At 41.9% G+C, this 12,500-nt stretch overlaps 1 protein-coding gene across 1 annotated transcript in view; it reads right to left on the reverse strand.

Moving 5' to 3' along the window:
- Positions 1-12,500, reverse strand: part of afg2a (AFG2 AAA ATPase homolog A) — a 72,075-nt gene that overhangs the window by 45,586 nt on the left and 13,989 nt on the right. The window contains exons 10-11 of the mRNA XM_082176965.1: positions 7,294-7,448; positions 1,353-1,562 (exon numbers count right to left, since the gene is read on the reverse strand). Of these exons, the coding sequence (XP_082033091.1) occupies positions 1,353-1,562; positions 7,294-7,448 (365 nt within the window). The remainder of the gene's footprint in view (positions 1-1,352; positions 1,563-7,293; positions 7,449-12,500) is intronic.

The following is a 12,500-nucleotide window of genomic DNA, read 5'->3' on the forward strand; positions in this document are numbered from 1 at the left end:
GCTCAGGGCTCGGTATTCGGCCCGAACCCAAAGTGCTCCCCCCGTGTTCCAGGCTGTGGAAGAACAGGCCGAGAGTGAGTGGAGGGATGCTGAAAACTGTCAAGGAATGTTAGGTGAGTTGACAGAGTGAATAAATATATGCTTCCTCTCATGCTGATAGTGTAGACCATAGACGGTTGATTGGATTGATTATTTGAACGTGCTCCTCTCGAACTTTGTTTATGAAACATCATGTGTAGATTCCGCCATCGCGTCTGTTATAGAAGATATCGACAGCGCATTCATTTTAAAAGAGGAACAGAGAACCACGATCAAGGCATCTGTCGATCGGAAACATGAATGAAAAACATACGTCACTTACTCCGTTGCTCTGATTGGTTGTAGGTCTATCCAATTGAGTGCAGAGGCATTTTCTTTCCTGGTTCGGTTGAAACACGCCTCATAATCAAAGCTCAATGGAGCAGATCAGACTCACATTCTGACTAGAATCTGAGTATGACGACGTCAGGCTAATGATTTCATATGTCAGGCTTTAAACATCGCAGCACTGAGTTTATGTTTAATAAGATTTAATAAGATGTTTAATAAGATGATCACCTCAACAGGAAGAAACAGATGAGAGACAAATAACAACCAACCAGAAGACAGAAGCCGAGAACTGTCTGATAAACATTCTCTCTCAAGTCAAGCTCACTTCCTCTCGTCCCATAATGCATTTCAACACCTCCTGTCACACACACACACACTCGTGATCTGGGTTTTCTCTCGGAGGGTGTGTGTTTTCCGTAACTTGCTTTTGGAGAGATTCATATCGGCTCTCGAACAGAAATGTGAGCGTCTCTCAGACTAAACATCCTCTAGTGAGGGAATTCACTCCCAAACACGCCTGATCAGATCAAGATGACACACACATACACACATACATACACACACACACACACACACACACACACACACACACACACACACCTTCAGGTATGAGTTTTATAGTAAACCAATGTCCTATATTTATTATATATAAATACAAAATATATATATATATATATATACACACACACACACATACATAATACATATATATTTTCATTATATATAAATATTTTATTTTATTTATAAATAACACATTTTTCTTAAATATATACATGCATGTGTGTATTTATATATACAAAATAATAATTACATACATATATTATGTAAACACAAACTTGTATTTTGTATGCAATTAATCGTGATTAATCGCTGCCCAGCCCTAATTATAACATATACATCTACTTTTTTTGTTCTCTCTTTGCTCCATAATAATAAACCAAACGCTCTCACATGAGTTTCCCACACAAACCCTCATCTCGTACCTTGATGGAGAGGAAGTTGAGCTGGCTCTCGTTGGCTAAGGCTTTAGCGATCATGGTTTTGCAGCATCCCGGAGGCCCGTACAGCAGAACGCCTCTAGGTGGCGTAATCCCCAACCGGCTGAAGGCCTCGGGGTGCCGTAAGGGCCAATCCACCGCCTGCTTCAGTGCCAGCTTCACCTCCTCCATGCCCCCGATGTCACTCCAGCGGACCTACACATACACATACACACACACACACACACACAAAAAAGTGTTGTCAAAAGTGCCGACTTCAGTACCAAGTCGGTACCTGAATTTTAGAAATGTGATGCTTTGAGCGCAATCATAAACACCTCTGATTGGCCGTTGTGTTCACGCGCTCATCAGATATGTCTGTGATTGGCTACAATAATCAGTGCACTGGAGTGTTTTGAAAGCAGGAGTCAAGTCAAGTCAAGTCAAGTTTATTTGTATAGCGCTTTTCACAATACAGATTGTATCAAAGCAGCTTCACAGTATTAAATTAAAATAATACAACAAAGTTTGTTTCAAGAGGAATTTATTGATTGATAAAATTAAATTAAATATCCCCAAAATATCCCCAACTGAGCAAGCCAAAGGCAACAGTGGCAAGGAACCGAAAAACTTCATCAAGTGACCTAATGGTGTCCTAAAACTCCATCAGGTGACCTAATGGAGAAAAAAAAACCTTGGGAGAACCCAGGCTCAGTCGGGGGCCAGTTCTCCTCTGGCATTTATGAGCTAGAGGCCGGATTGTAGTTTGAACTGTAGGATTATATGAATGCCTGGCTGAAGAGATGCGACTTTAATCTAGTTTTAAACTGGGAGAGCGAGTCTGAGCAACGAACAGTATCAGGAAGGCTATTCCAGAGTTTTGGAGCCAAATGTGAAAATGCTCTCCCTCCTTTGGTGGTTCTGGATATCCTAGGTATGACCAAAAGCCTTGAATTTAGTGATCTTAAAGAGCGCGATGGATTATAGGGTGATAAAAGATCCGTTAAATAGACTGGAGCTAAGCCGTTTAGGGCTTTATAGGTCAGTAGCAATACCTTGTAATTAATACGGAACTTTATAGGTAACCAATGCAGTGATGATAAAATCCGTGTTATATGATCATATTTTCTTGATCTAGTAAGAACTCTAGTGGCGGCATTTTGGACTAACTGTAGCTTGTTTATTGAGGATGCAGGACAACCAGCTAGTAAAGCATTACAGTAATCCAGTCTCGAGGTCATGAATGCATGAACTAACTTTTCTGCATCAGAAACTGATAGCATATTACGTAGCTTAGCAATGTTTCTAAGGTGGAAAAATGCTGTTTTTGTAACATATGAAATATGATTTTCAAAAGACAGGTTGCAATCGAGTATAACACCCAGGTCTTTTACTGTAGAGGATAAAGTAACAGGACATCCTATGATGTTAAAGTTGTATTGTGCGAGGTTTTGTGGGCGGTTTTTTGAACCGATAAGTATTACCTCTGTCTTGTCTGGATTTAATAAAAGAAAATTACGGGTCATCCAATCTTTTATATCTTTAACACACTCTGTCAATTTGGAAAATTTTGCGTTTTCATCCGGCCGTGATGAAATATATATTTGAGTGTCATCAGCATAACAATGGAAACTAATTCCATGTTTCCTTATAATATTTCCAAGTGGCATCATATATATTGAAAATAACAGAGGGCCTAATACAGATCCCTGCGGCACTCCATAGTTTACTGGAGTTATGATCGATTTTTCTCCATTTAAATAGACAAAATGGTAGCGGTCAGATAGGTATGATTTCAACCAGCTTAGTGCTTGTCCTTGAACACCAGTATAATTTTGTAGTCGATCTAAGAGTAATGTATGATCTATAGTATCGAACGCAGCACTAAGATCAAGTAAAACTAGTATTGAGATACAGCCTTGGTCAGAAGCTAAAAGTAAATCATTTGTGATTTTAACGAGCGCAGTTTCAGTGCTATGATGCGGTCTGAATCCAGACTGAAACTTTTCATAGATATCATTTTGTTGCAAGAAAGAGCCCAGTTGAGCGGACACCACTTTTTCTAATATTTTAGACATAAATGGAAGATTTGAAATGGGTCTATAATTTGCTAGATTATTATGATCTAATTGTGGTTTCTTAATGAGAGGTTTTATAACTGCCAGTTTAAATGTTCTTGGAACATGACCTAGAGATAAAGACGAGTTAATAATATTGAGGAGAGGATCTTCCACTACAGGTAACACTTCTTTCAGTAGTTTAGTTGGTATAGGATCTAATAAACATGTTGTTGTTTTAGATGAAGTGATAAGTTTATTTAACTCTTTTTGTTCTATAGTTGTAAAGCACTGTAATTGTTCTTTCGGGGTGATAATTGAAGCTGAATTATAAGGAGCGATTGAAGATTGAACGTTTACAATTGTGGTTCTGATGCTTTCTATTTTCTCAGTGAAGAAGTTCATGAAATCATTACTACTGAACTGTAACGGGATATTTTGTTCGGGTGACGTCTGTTTATTTGTTAGTCTAGCCACGGTGTTAAATAAAAACCTTGGATTGTTTTGGTTGTTTTCTATTAGTTTGCGGAGGTGCTCAGCCCTGGCTGCTTTTAGGACCTTTTTATAACGTGACATACTGTCTTTCCACGCGATTCTTAAGACCTCTAAATTAGTTTGTTTCCATTTACGCTCTAAAATACGCGTTTCTCTCTTTAAAACATGCGTAGTATTGTTATACCATGGTGCTTTATTTTTCTCTCTGACCTTTTTTAATTTAATAGGTGCAACCACATCCAATGTTCTAGAGAGAATGGTGCTCATAGTGCTAGTTAGTTCTTCTAGTTCATCTGTTTGTTTGGGTTCAGGCAGCAGCTGAGACAGATTAGATAAGCAATTTGAGAAATTATCTATGGTGGATGGGAGGATTGTTCTGCCTGGTTGATAACGCGACGCCGCATGACATATTACAGCAGTACGTAATATGCAAGTTACCATGTAGTGATCAGTGACTTCATCACTTTGTGGAATGATATCTATATCGGTTGGATCGGTTCCATGTGATATAATTAAATCGAGTGTATGATTAAGACGATGTGTTGGTCCGGTGACGTTTTGCTTGACCCCAAATGAATTTAATAAATCTGTAAACGCAGCTCCTAACGCATCATTTGGATTATCTACGTGCATGTTAAAATCTCCAACAATTAGTGCTTTATCGACATTGACTAATAGGTCTGAGAGAAAATCTGCAAACTCTTTTAGGAAATCAGCGTAAGGCCCTGGCGGTCTATATACGGTAGCCAAGGCTAGAGATAATAGGGATGTTTTTCTAACATCTAAGAGCGTAACATTTAGTACAAGTACTTCAAATGAAATAAACTTATAACCCGTTTTCTGGGTAACATTTAGAATATCTTTATAAATGGTTGCAACACCTCCGCCACGACCAATCAGACGGGGCTCATGCTTATAACAGTATCCAGGAGGAGTAGACTCATTAATACCGAAATAATCATTTGGTTTAAGCCAGGTTTCAGTAAGGCAAAGTATATCGAAGCTATTATCTGTGACTATTTCATTTACAATAACTGCCTTAGGTGTGAGTGATCTAATGTTTAGAAGACCTAGCTTTAGAAATAGTTTTTGTTTACTAATAGCAACATTTTCTGTTTTAATAACAATTAGATTTTTCCTAGATCCTGCATTAGATTTATTATTTGATCTCACTAAACGAGGAATAGACACGGTTTCTATGCAATGTTCTACACTAGTATTTATATCAGTTGAATTGGTGCAGCAGAGACTATGATTTGGACTTTTGGTTACTAGTCAAAGGGTATTTAACATTTTGGAGATGTTATCTGACAGAAGATCCGCTCCGAATCTGCTTGGGTGTAAGCCATCAGCACGGAAAAGCCTAGGACGCTCCCAAAACAGATTCCAATTATTTACAAAGAGCAGTTTCTGCTCATTGCACCATGACATTAACCATTCATTTAGCGCAAATAATCTGCTGAACTTTTCATGCCCTAGTCGGTACGTGGGAAGCGGTCCTGACACAATGATCGTTGTTTCAGGCGATGTGCTGCGTACCGTATCGAATAGATTCCTGAAGTCTTTCTTCAGAATCTCCGTCTGGCGCAGCCTGATGTCGTTCACTCCCGCGTGCAGGACCACAGTTCCGACGCGCTCGTCACCGTTCAGGATCTCGGGAACGCGAGCAGCGATTTCAGAAACACGAGCACCAGGAAAGCAGTGACTTTGCACCTTACTTGTACCTAACGTAGCGTGTACGTGCCGAACGATGGAATCGCCGATGATCACAGCATCGCGTTCTGTTTCGCGTAGAGGGGAGAAGCGGTTTTGTGTCGATAACTCGAAAACCGGGAGGGTCGGAGAAAGTCTTGGTCTAAACCTGACTCGCGTCTTCCGCTGCGGAACCACCCAGGCTTCGTGGTGGCGTGTTGGAGCCGGAGTGAACGAGACCATGGCTGATTGCGACCGATGCTGAGGAACGCACGGAGTAGACGCGGTCGGAGTCAGCGGGTTAGTAACGTTAAACACTGATTTGTGTGCATCGGCGCGTGATGTTTCAAGAGCCAAACACCGGTCTCTCAGCTCGGCCTGTCTCAATAAAAGGTTGTGGATCTGTTTCTCAACAGCTTCCAGCTCAGACTGCAGTGCGTGCAGCTCAAATGTGTCCTCACCTGCACCAAGCGGTAGACTACTTACATCTGATATATTCGCCATTTTAACAGATGGACAGTGAGTTAGCAACAACTAGAAATTGTAGTAGATGATGGTTCAAAACAAGGAAAATACGAGGCTAAGACGGAGCTTACAGCACAGAGCAAACACACTCACAGCAGGCAGCGAGGCAGGAGCGTTTGAAAGCACAAGCAGGACTGATCCGCTGATAGACGGCTGCTTTCAAACGTGTGTGTGTGTGTGTGTGTGTGTGTGTGTGTGTGTGTGAAAGCGCTCGCTCAAGAGCCTCATTGATGTATATTTACAACATGTTTTTGAAGCGCTGATCATTGCAGCCAATCACAGACATACTTGATGAGCTTGTGAAGAATATAGCCAATCAGAGGTGTTTATGATTCCGCTCAACAGCGCTCAAAGCATCACATTTATAAAATTTCAGTATCGACTTGATGCCGAAGTCGCAACTTTTGACAACACTAGCACACATAAATAAAGATGACTTGACTATGGCAGGCCAGAGAACCGTATGGTAAAAAGTTTTAAAATTTGGCACACAGAGAGAGAACAGGCCAAACATTCACTCCACCAAATCTGGAGTCTCTGGGTCTCTTTTGATTCAATGGACAGCATTATGAATCAAATTACAGAATTTTCCCAAATTGGGTTTTCTGGGTGTCGGCCATTTTAAATTTAGTCATAAAACGCTGTATATTATGAAAAAAGTTTCGGAAAATTATAATGACATTTCAAACAATGTTTATAGTTTCGAGTCATTATAGATTCCTTGAATCACGCCGAGAACAATGATACCAATGATGCCATATCCGGTTGAGCTTGCTGTGTTGAATTATTAATTCCCATGTTGAATTATTTTAAAAACCTACTTTTCCGAACTCCTCCTAGACCGCTGGTTTGATTTTCCCCAAATTTGGCTCAGATCATCTTCAAACCATACCGGCATAAGGTTATCAGAAGATTTTCGATGGACTAAACGGTTATTGAAAATTGCATCTCCGACTGTGTTGGAATAATGCCCAGCTGATTTTAAAGCTGTAATTCTGCAATGCTTTTGGCATATTTACACCAAACTTTGACCACACCAACATAATTGTGTGTTTTTGAGCCTTATATCTAAAATCTTCAGCTGTGATTGGTCCATCAATCCATCACTCAGAATGCTGATAATCACTGCATGTGAAGGTTTCATTAGTTCATCATCATTCTTTAGATGAACACTGTACCTTCGGCACGTCGATGGCCACCTCTCTCATCGCACTGGGTTTGACCTCCGTCATGGCCAGCCTGAGGTCAGAGGTCGTGACCTTTACCCTGTTCATCACCTGGACGTCAGAGAGAGCAGGTGTGGATCCTAAAACCCTCCTCAGTGCGTGAAGACCTGCAGAAACACAGAACATGAACAGACCGTCACAGACCAGGTTCAAGGTTTACAAACTTTGATTACAAACTTTTGACTGGTCGTGTATTTCTATGGTGAATGATGACAGAATCATTTGTGGTTGAACTGTCCCTTTAACACAAGCACCAGCTCTCTCTCTCTCACACACACACACACACACACAGAGTGAAGCATAATAAGGTCCAGATGAAGCTGAATCCAGCGGGTTTAATCTCTGTTTGAGTTGATTTTTTTGAGAGCAAACATCCTGCAGGCTTTCCTCGGCTCCAACACAGAGTAAACATCCGACGTGAATCAAACCTGAACTCCTGCTCTCTCATGACATCAGACGAGGCCGAACGAGGATCACAAACACAACGATATAAAGAGAGAGAGAGAGAGGAACAGAGGAGCGACGAGCATTAGAGCTGAAGAGACTCATATGTTTCCAATAAACACGTTTAAAAATAGATTACCTGCAAATCCACCTTAAATAATCATGACGTCACGCAGCACACACACGACCAGAGCAGAAATCACCGTAACTCAACCAGACTAAAGTTTAACGTGCATTTTAATCGACTTTATATGACAACTTATTCATCAACTCAGTATCAGTATTGGATGGATGATATTTAATGATGATTTTAAATCCCAGCAGGTTTTTAAATTTACAGGCAGCAAAGAGACGAGACTTAAAAGAACTGCATCATTTAAAGATGAAATAAAACGGAAGGAAGAACAACAACAGTAAAAATGGGCAAAGCGGGAATGTTTCCAGATCTTTCCTCAATCCTGTATTTACACTCACAGCTGCGATAAAACCACTCAGACAGAGCGAGAGAGAGAGAGAGAGCGAGAGAGAGAGAGAGAGAGAGAGAGAGAGAGCGAGAGAGAGAGAGAGAGAGAGAGAGAGCGAGAGAGAGAGAGAGAGAGAGAGAGAGAGAGAGAGAGAGAGAGAGAGAGAGAGAGAGAGTTTCCGGCGTTTATAAACAGAACACCCTTATAAACCAGAAGACTGAAAACTGCTCTCGCTGTGAAAGAAGAGAGCGAGAGAAAGGCTTTATAAGGAAGAAGTCGTCATTCAGACACAGGGCTGTTTATTCTCCGCTCTGGACATTCAGTGTGATTTATTTTAGAAAACGTAAAAATCCACAGCTGCTTCTCTTCTGCCTTTTCTTCATGAAAGATAAAGTGAGACAAACACATTTCACATTTTTATCTCAACATAAACAGTAGAAATACAGTAAAATCAGCTTTACTGCGTGACTGAGCGTCTGTGTTCATTTTAATCAAGTCATATTGAGTCAAACCGGCCAAACCGTTCACAAGTTTTGAGCAAAAATAAATAGCTCTCATAATAGAGAGCACATTTTTCATACCTCCTGACCACTAGGTGGCGCCGCGCAGAAATTGTGCAGGTGAGGTTTACAAAACTACAACTAGAGGTTTAAATCCATAGATATCATATATAAACGCTAGATGTCTCGTGCACACTGCTGGCCAATGGAGGTCGACATCCACATGTGGCGGCCATCTTGCCACAGTGTGCTCGCTCACTCTTTTAATGGTGCATGTACTTTTAAATAACCATAACTTGCTCAATTTTCTACCGATTTTCAAACGATTTGGTTCGTTATAAACGTCAGAGATGTAGTTATGACACTGCATACATACACTGCATACATATGAATAATTATAACATACATGTTCAAGCATTCTGAATTATAGCCACGTTAATAACGTTTGTAAGAAACCAAACCGTTTGTAAATCCGTCAAGATTTCAGCGAGATAAGAGGATTTGTGTGCATGCTGATCACTCACCTTAATTCACAGCTTCCCTGTGGTAAGATGGCCGAACGGTGATGCCGGAAGTGACTGCGCCATCTAGCGTTTATATATGATATCTATGTTTAAATCTACTATGCAAAAACATCCATGAAAAACAAAGAGCTCAAAGCACGCATTGACTACAACATAATCAGTTATTAATATCTCATTAGTTTACATGAGTTAATAATTTTGGCCAAAAATAACATCTGCACAATTTCAGTGCGTTATCTCAAATAAACAAGCACAACTGCACAATATGTCACATCACATGACTTTTGGCCAGAGTTTTCAAGAAGCATTCTTATGAATTAATCTTCAGAAGATTGTAAATGATTCTCTTCAGCGGAGGATGAAGCGCTCGAGACTCGAGACCTTCAGGAGGTCATTCAGAGGAAACTGCGCATTATTGATCATACACACACACACTGGAGTTCAGTTTCTCTCTCTCACACAGACACACACACACACACACTGGAGTTCAGTTTCAGTGAGTCGCTGCTGAACACACAGTAATATCACAAACACACACGCAGCGTCATGCACACAAAGCACAGACACACACACCTGCACGTCCTTTATACACCGGGATATTTTTAAACAGTGATGCATCTGTGCCTAGATGGAAAGATCAACACACAAATACACACTCTCTCTCTTACACACACGCGCGCTCACACGCGCTCACACACACACACACACACACACACACACACACACACACACACACACACACACACACACACACACACACACACACACACACACTCTCTCTCTCACTCACTCACTCAATCAAACAAACACACACACACACACACTCTCTCTCTCTCTCTCACACACAGTCACACACACTCTCACACACTCACTCTCTCTTTCTTTCTCTCTCTCTCACACACACATGTCCAGGAAAAAGAGGATGGTAATCCCTACTACTCAGCTTTCTCCTACTACTCAGCTTTCTCCACAGAACAAGAGCCTGCTATTTTAGCTTCCAAAGAAAGACGGCTGACACTGTGCACATTCTGTGAGTGAGATCCACCCTCTATACGCTGATTTCACGCAGCCGTTATTTTGAAATCGAAAGCGAGGCTCCGGTGGGAAGAAAACCGGAAGTGTCGCCTTTAATCACAGGAGAGTCGTGAATGCGATGGCGTATTGTTGTGTTTAATGATGTTGTGTCAATTCTAAAACTGTACATACATTTCTTTTATACTTTAGACTATATACAGTGAAATTCATTTATAAAAAAAAAAAAAAAAATTTATAATTCAAAAAGTAAAAAAAGAAGCAGGAAGGAACTATATACATATCCTATATTGGATATTAACATCCAATTGTGTAAATCGCGGCAGAAGCTTCAAGTTGGTAGTCCAAAGGCATTGTTGTTTATCTTTACTTCCGGGGTTTTTCCCACCGGAGCCTCACTTTCGATTTCAAAATGGCGGCTGCGTGAAATCAGCGTATGGGCGGGTTGAACACATGCGGAACAGCTCCTCCTACTGGCTGTAGTCTTTAGCCTCTGGCCAGAAAATCCTCCGATGACGCAAAATGACGATTTTTGCGTCATCGGAGGATTTTTTCCAGACAAAAAATACATAAATCTCTCGTCTCAGGGAGATATGAGGGTGGAAAGCACGGTAATTCGGAAATACTACAGGTTTTCTACTAATACAAAGCTTAATGCTAAATCCTGAAGTATCCCTTTAACTGCAAAACCGATTTGTGTTCAGCCGTTACCAAGGAAACCAATTTGTGTTCAGCCGTTACCGAGGAAACCGCTTTGTGTTCAGCCATTACCAGGGAAACCGATTTGTGTTCAGTTGTTACCGAGGAAACCACTGTGTTCAGCCGTTAACCGCGAAACTGCTTTGTGTTCAGTCGTTACAGAGGAAACCGCTTTGTGTTCAGCCATTACCAGGGAAACCGATTTGTGTTCAGTCGTTACCGAGGAAACCACTGTGTTCAGCCGTTAACCGCGAAACTGCTTTGTGTTCAGTCGTTACAGAGGAAACCGCTTTGTGTTCAGCCATTACCAGGGAAACCGATTTGTGTTCAGTCGTTACCGAGGAAACCACTGTGTTCAGCCGTTAACCGCGAAACTGCTTTGTGTTCAGTCGTTACAGAGGAAACCGCTTTGTGTTCAGCCATTACCAGGGAAACCGATTTGTGTTCAGTCGTTACCGAGGAAACCACTGTGTTCAGCCGTTAACCGCGAAACTTCTTTGTGTTCAGCCGTTACCGAGGAAACCGCTTTGTGTTCAGTCGTTACCAGGGAAACCGATTTGTGTTCAGTCGTTACCGAGGAAACCACTGTGTTCAGCCGTTAACCGCGAAACTGCTTTGTGTTCAGCCGTTACCGAGGAAACCGCTTTGTGTTCAGTCGTTACCGAGGAAACCACTGTGTTCAGTCGTTAACCGCGAAACTGCTTTGTGTTCAGCCGTTACCGAGGAAACCGCTTTGTGTTCAGTCGTTACCGAGGAAACCACTGTGTTCAGCCTTTAACCGCGAAACTGCTTTGTGTTCAGCCGTTACCGAGGAAACCGCGTTTCCTGGGGAAACCGCTTTGTGTTCAGCCGTTAACGGCAAAACCGCTTTGAGTTCAGTCGTTACCGAGGAAACCGCTTTGTGTTCAGCCGTTAACCACGAAACTGCTTTGTGTTCAGCCGTTACAGAGGAAACCGCTTTGTGTTCGGCCGTTACCGAGGAAACCGCTTTGTGTTCGGCCGTTACCGAGGAAACCGCTTTGTGCTCGGTCGTTACTGAGGAAACTGCTTTGTGTTCGGTCGTTACCGAGGAAACCGCTTTGTGTTCGGTCGTTACAGAGGAAACCGCTTTGTGTTCGGTCGTTACCGAGGAAACCGCTTTGTGTTCAGCCGTTACCGAGGAAACCGCTTTGTGTTCAGCCGTTAACCGCGAAACCGCTTTGTGTTCAGTCGTTACCGGGGAAACCGATTTGTGTTCAGCCGTTACCGAGGAAACCGATTTGTGTTCAGCCGTTACCGAGGAAACCGATTTGTGTTCAGCCGTTACCGAGGAAACCGCTTTGTGTTCGGTCGTTACCGAGGAAACCACTTTGTGTTCGGTCGTTACAGAGGAAACCGCTTTGTGTTCAGCCGTTACCGAGGAAACCGCTTTGTGCTCAGCCGTTACCGAGGAAACCGCTTTGTGTTCAGCCGTTACCGAGGAAACCACTTTGTGTTCAGCCGTTACTGGGGAAACC

This window comes from Leuciscus leuciscus (genome assembly GCF_965113295.1).
Source record: "Leuciscus leuciscus genome assembly, chromosome: 8".
In the NCBI taxonomy this organism is placed as follows: Eukaryota; Metazoa; Chordata; class Actinopteri; order Cypriniformes; family Leuciscidae; genus Leuciscus; species Leuciscus leuciscus.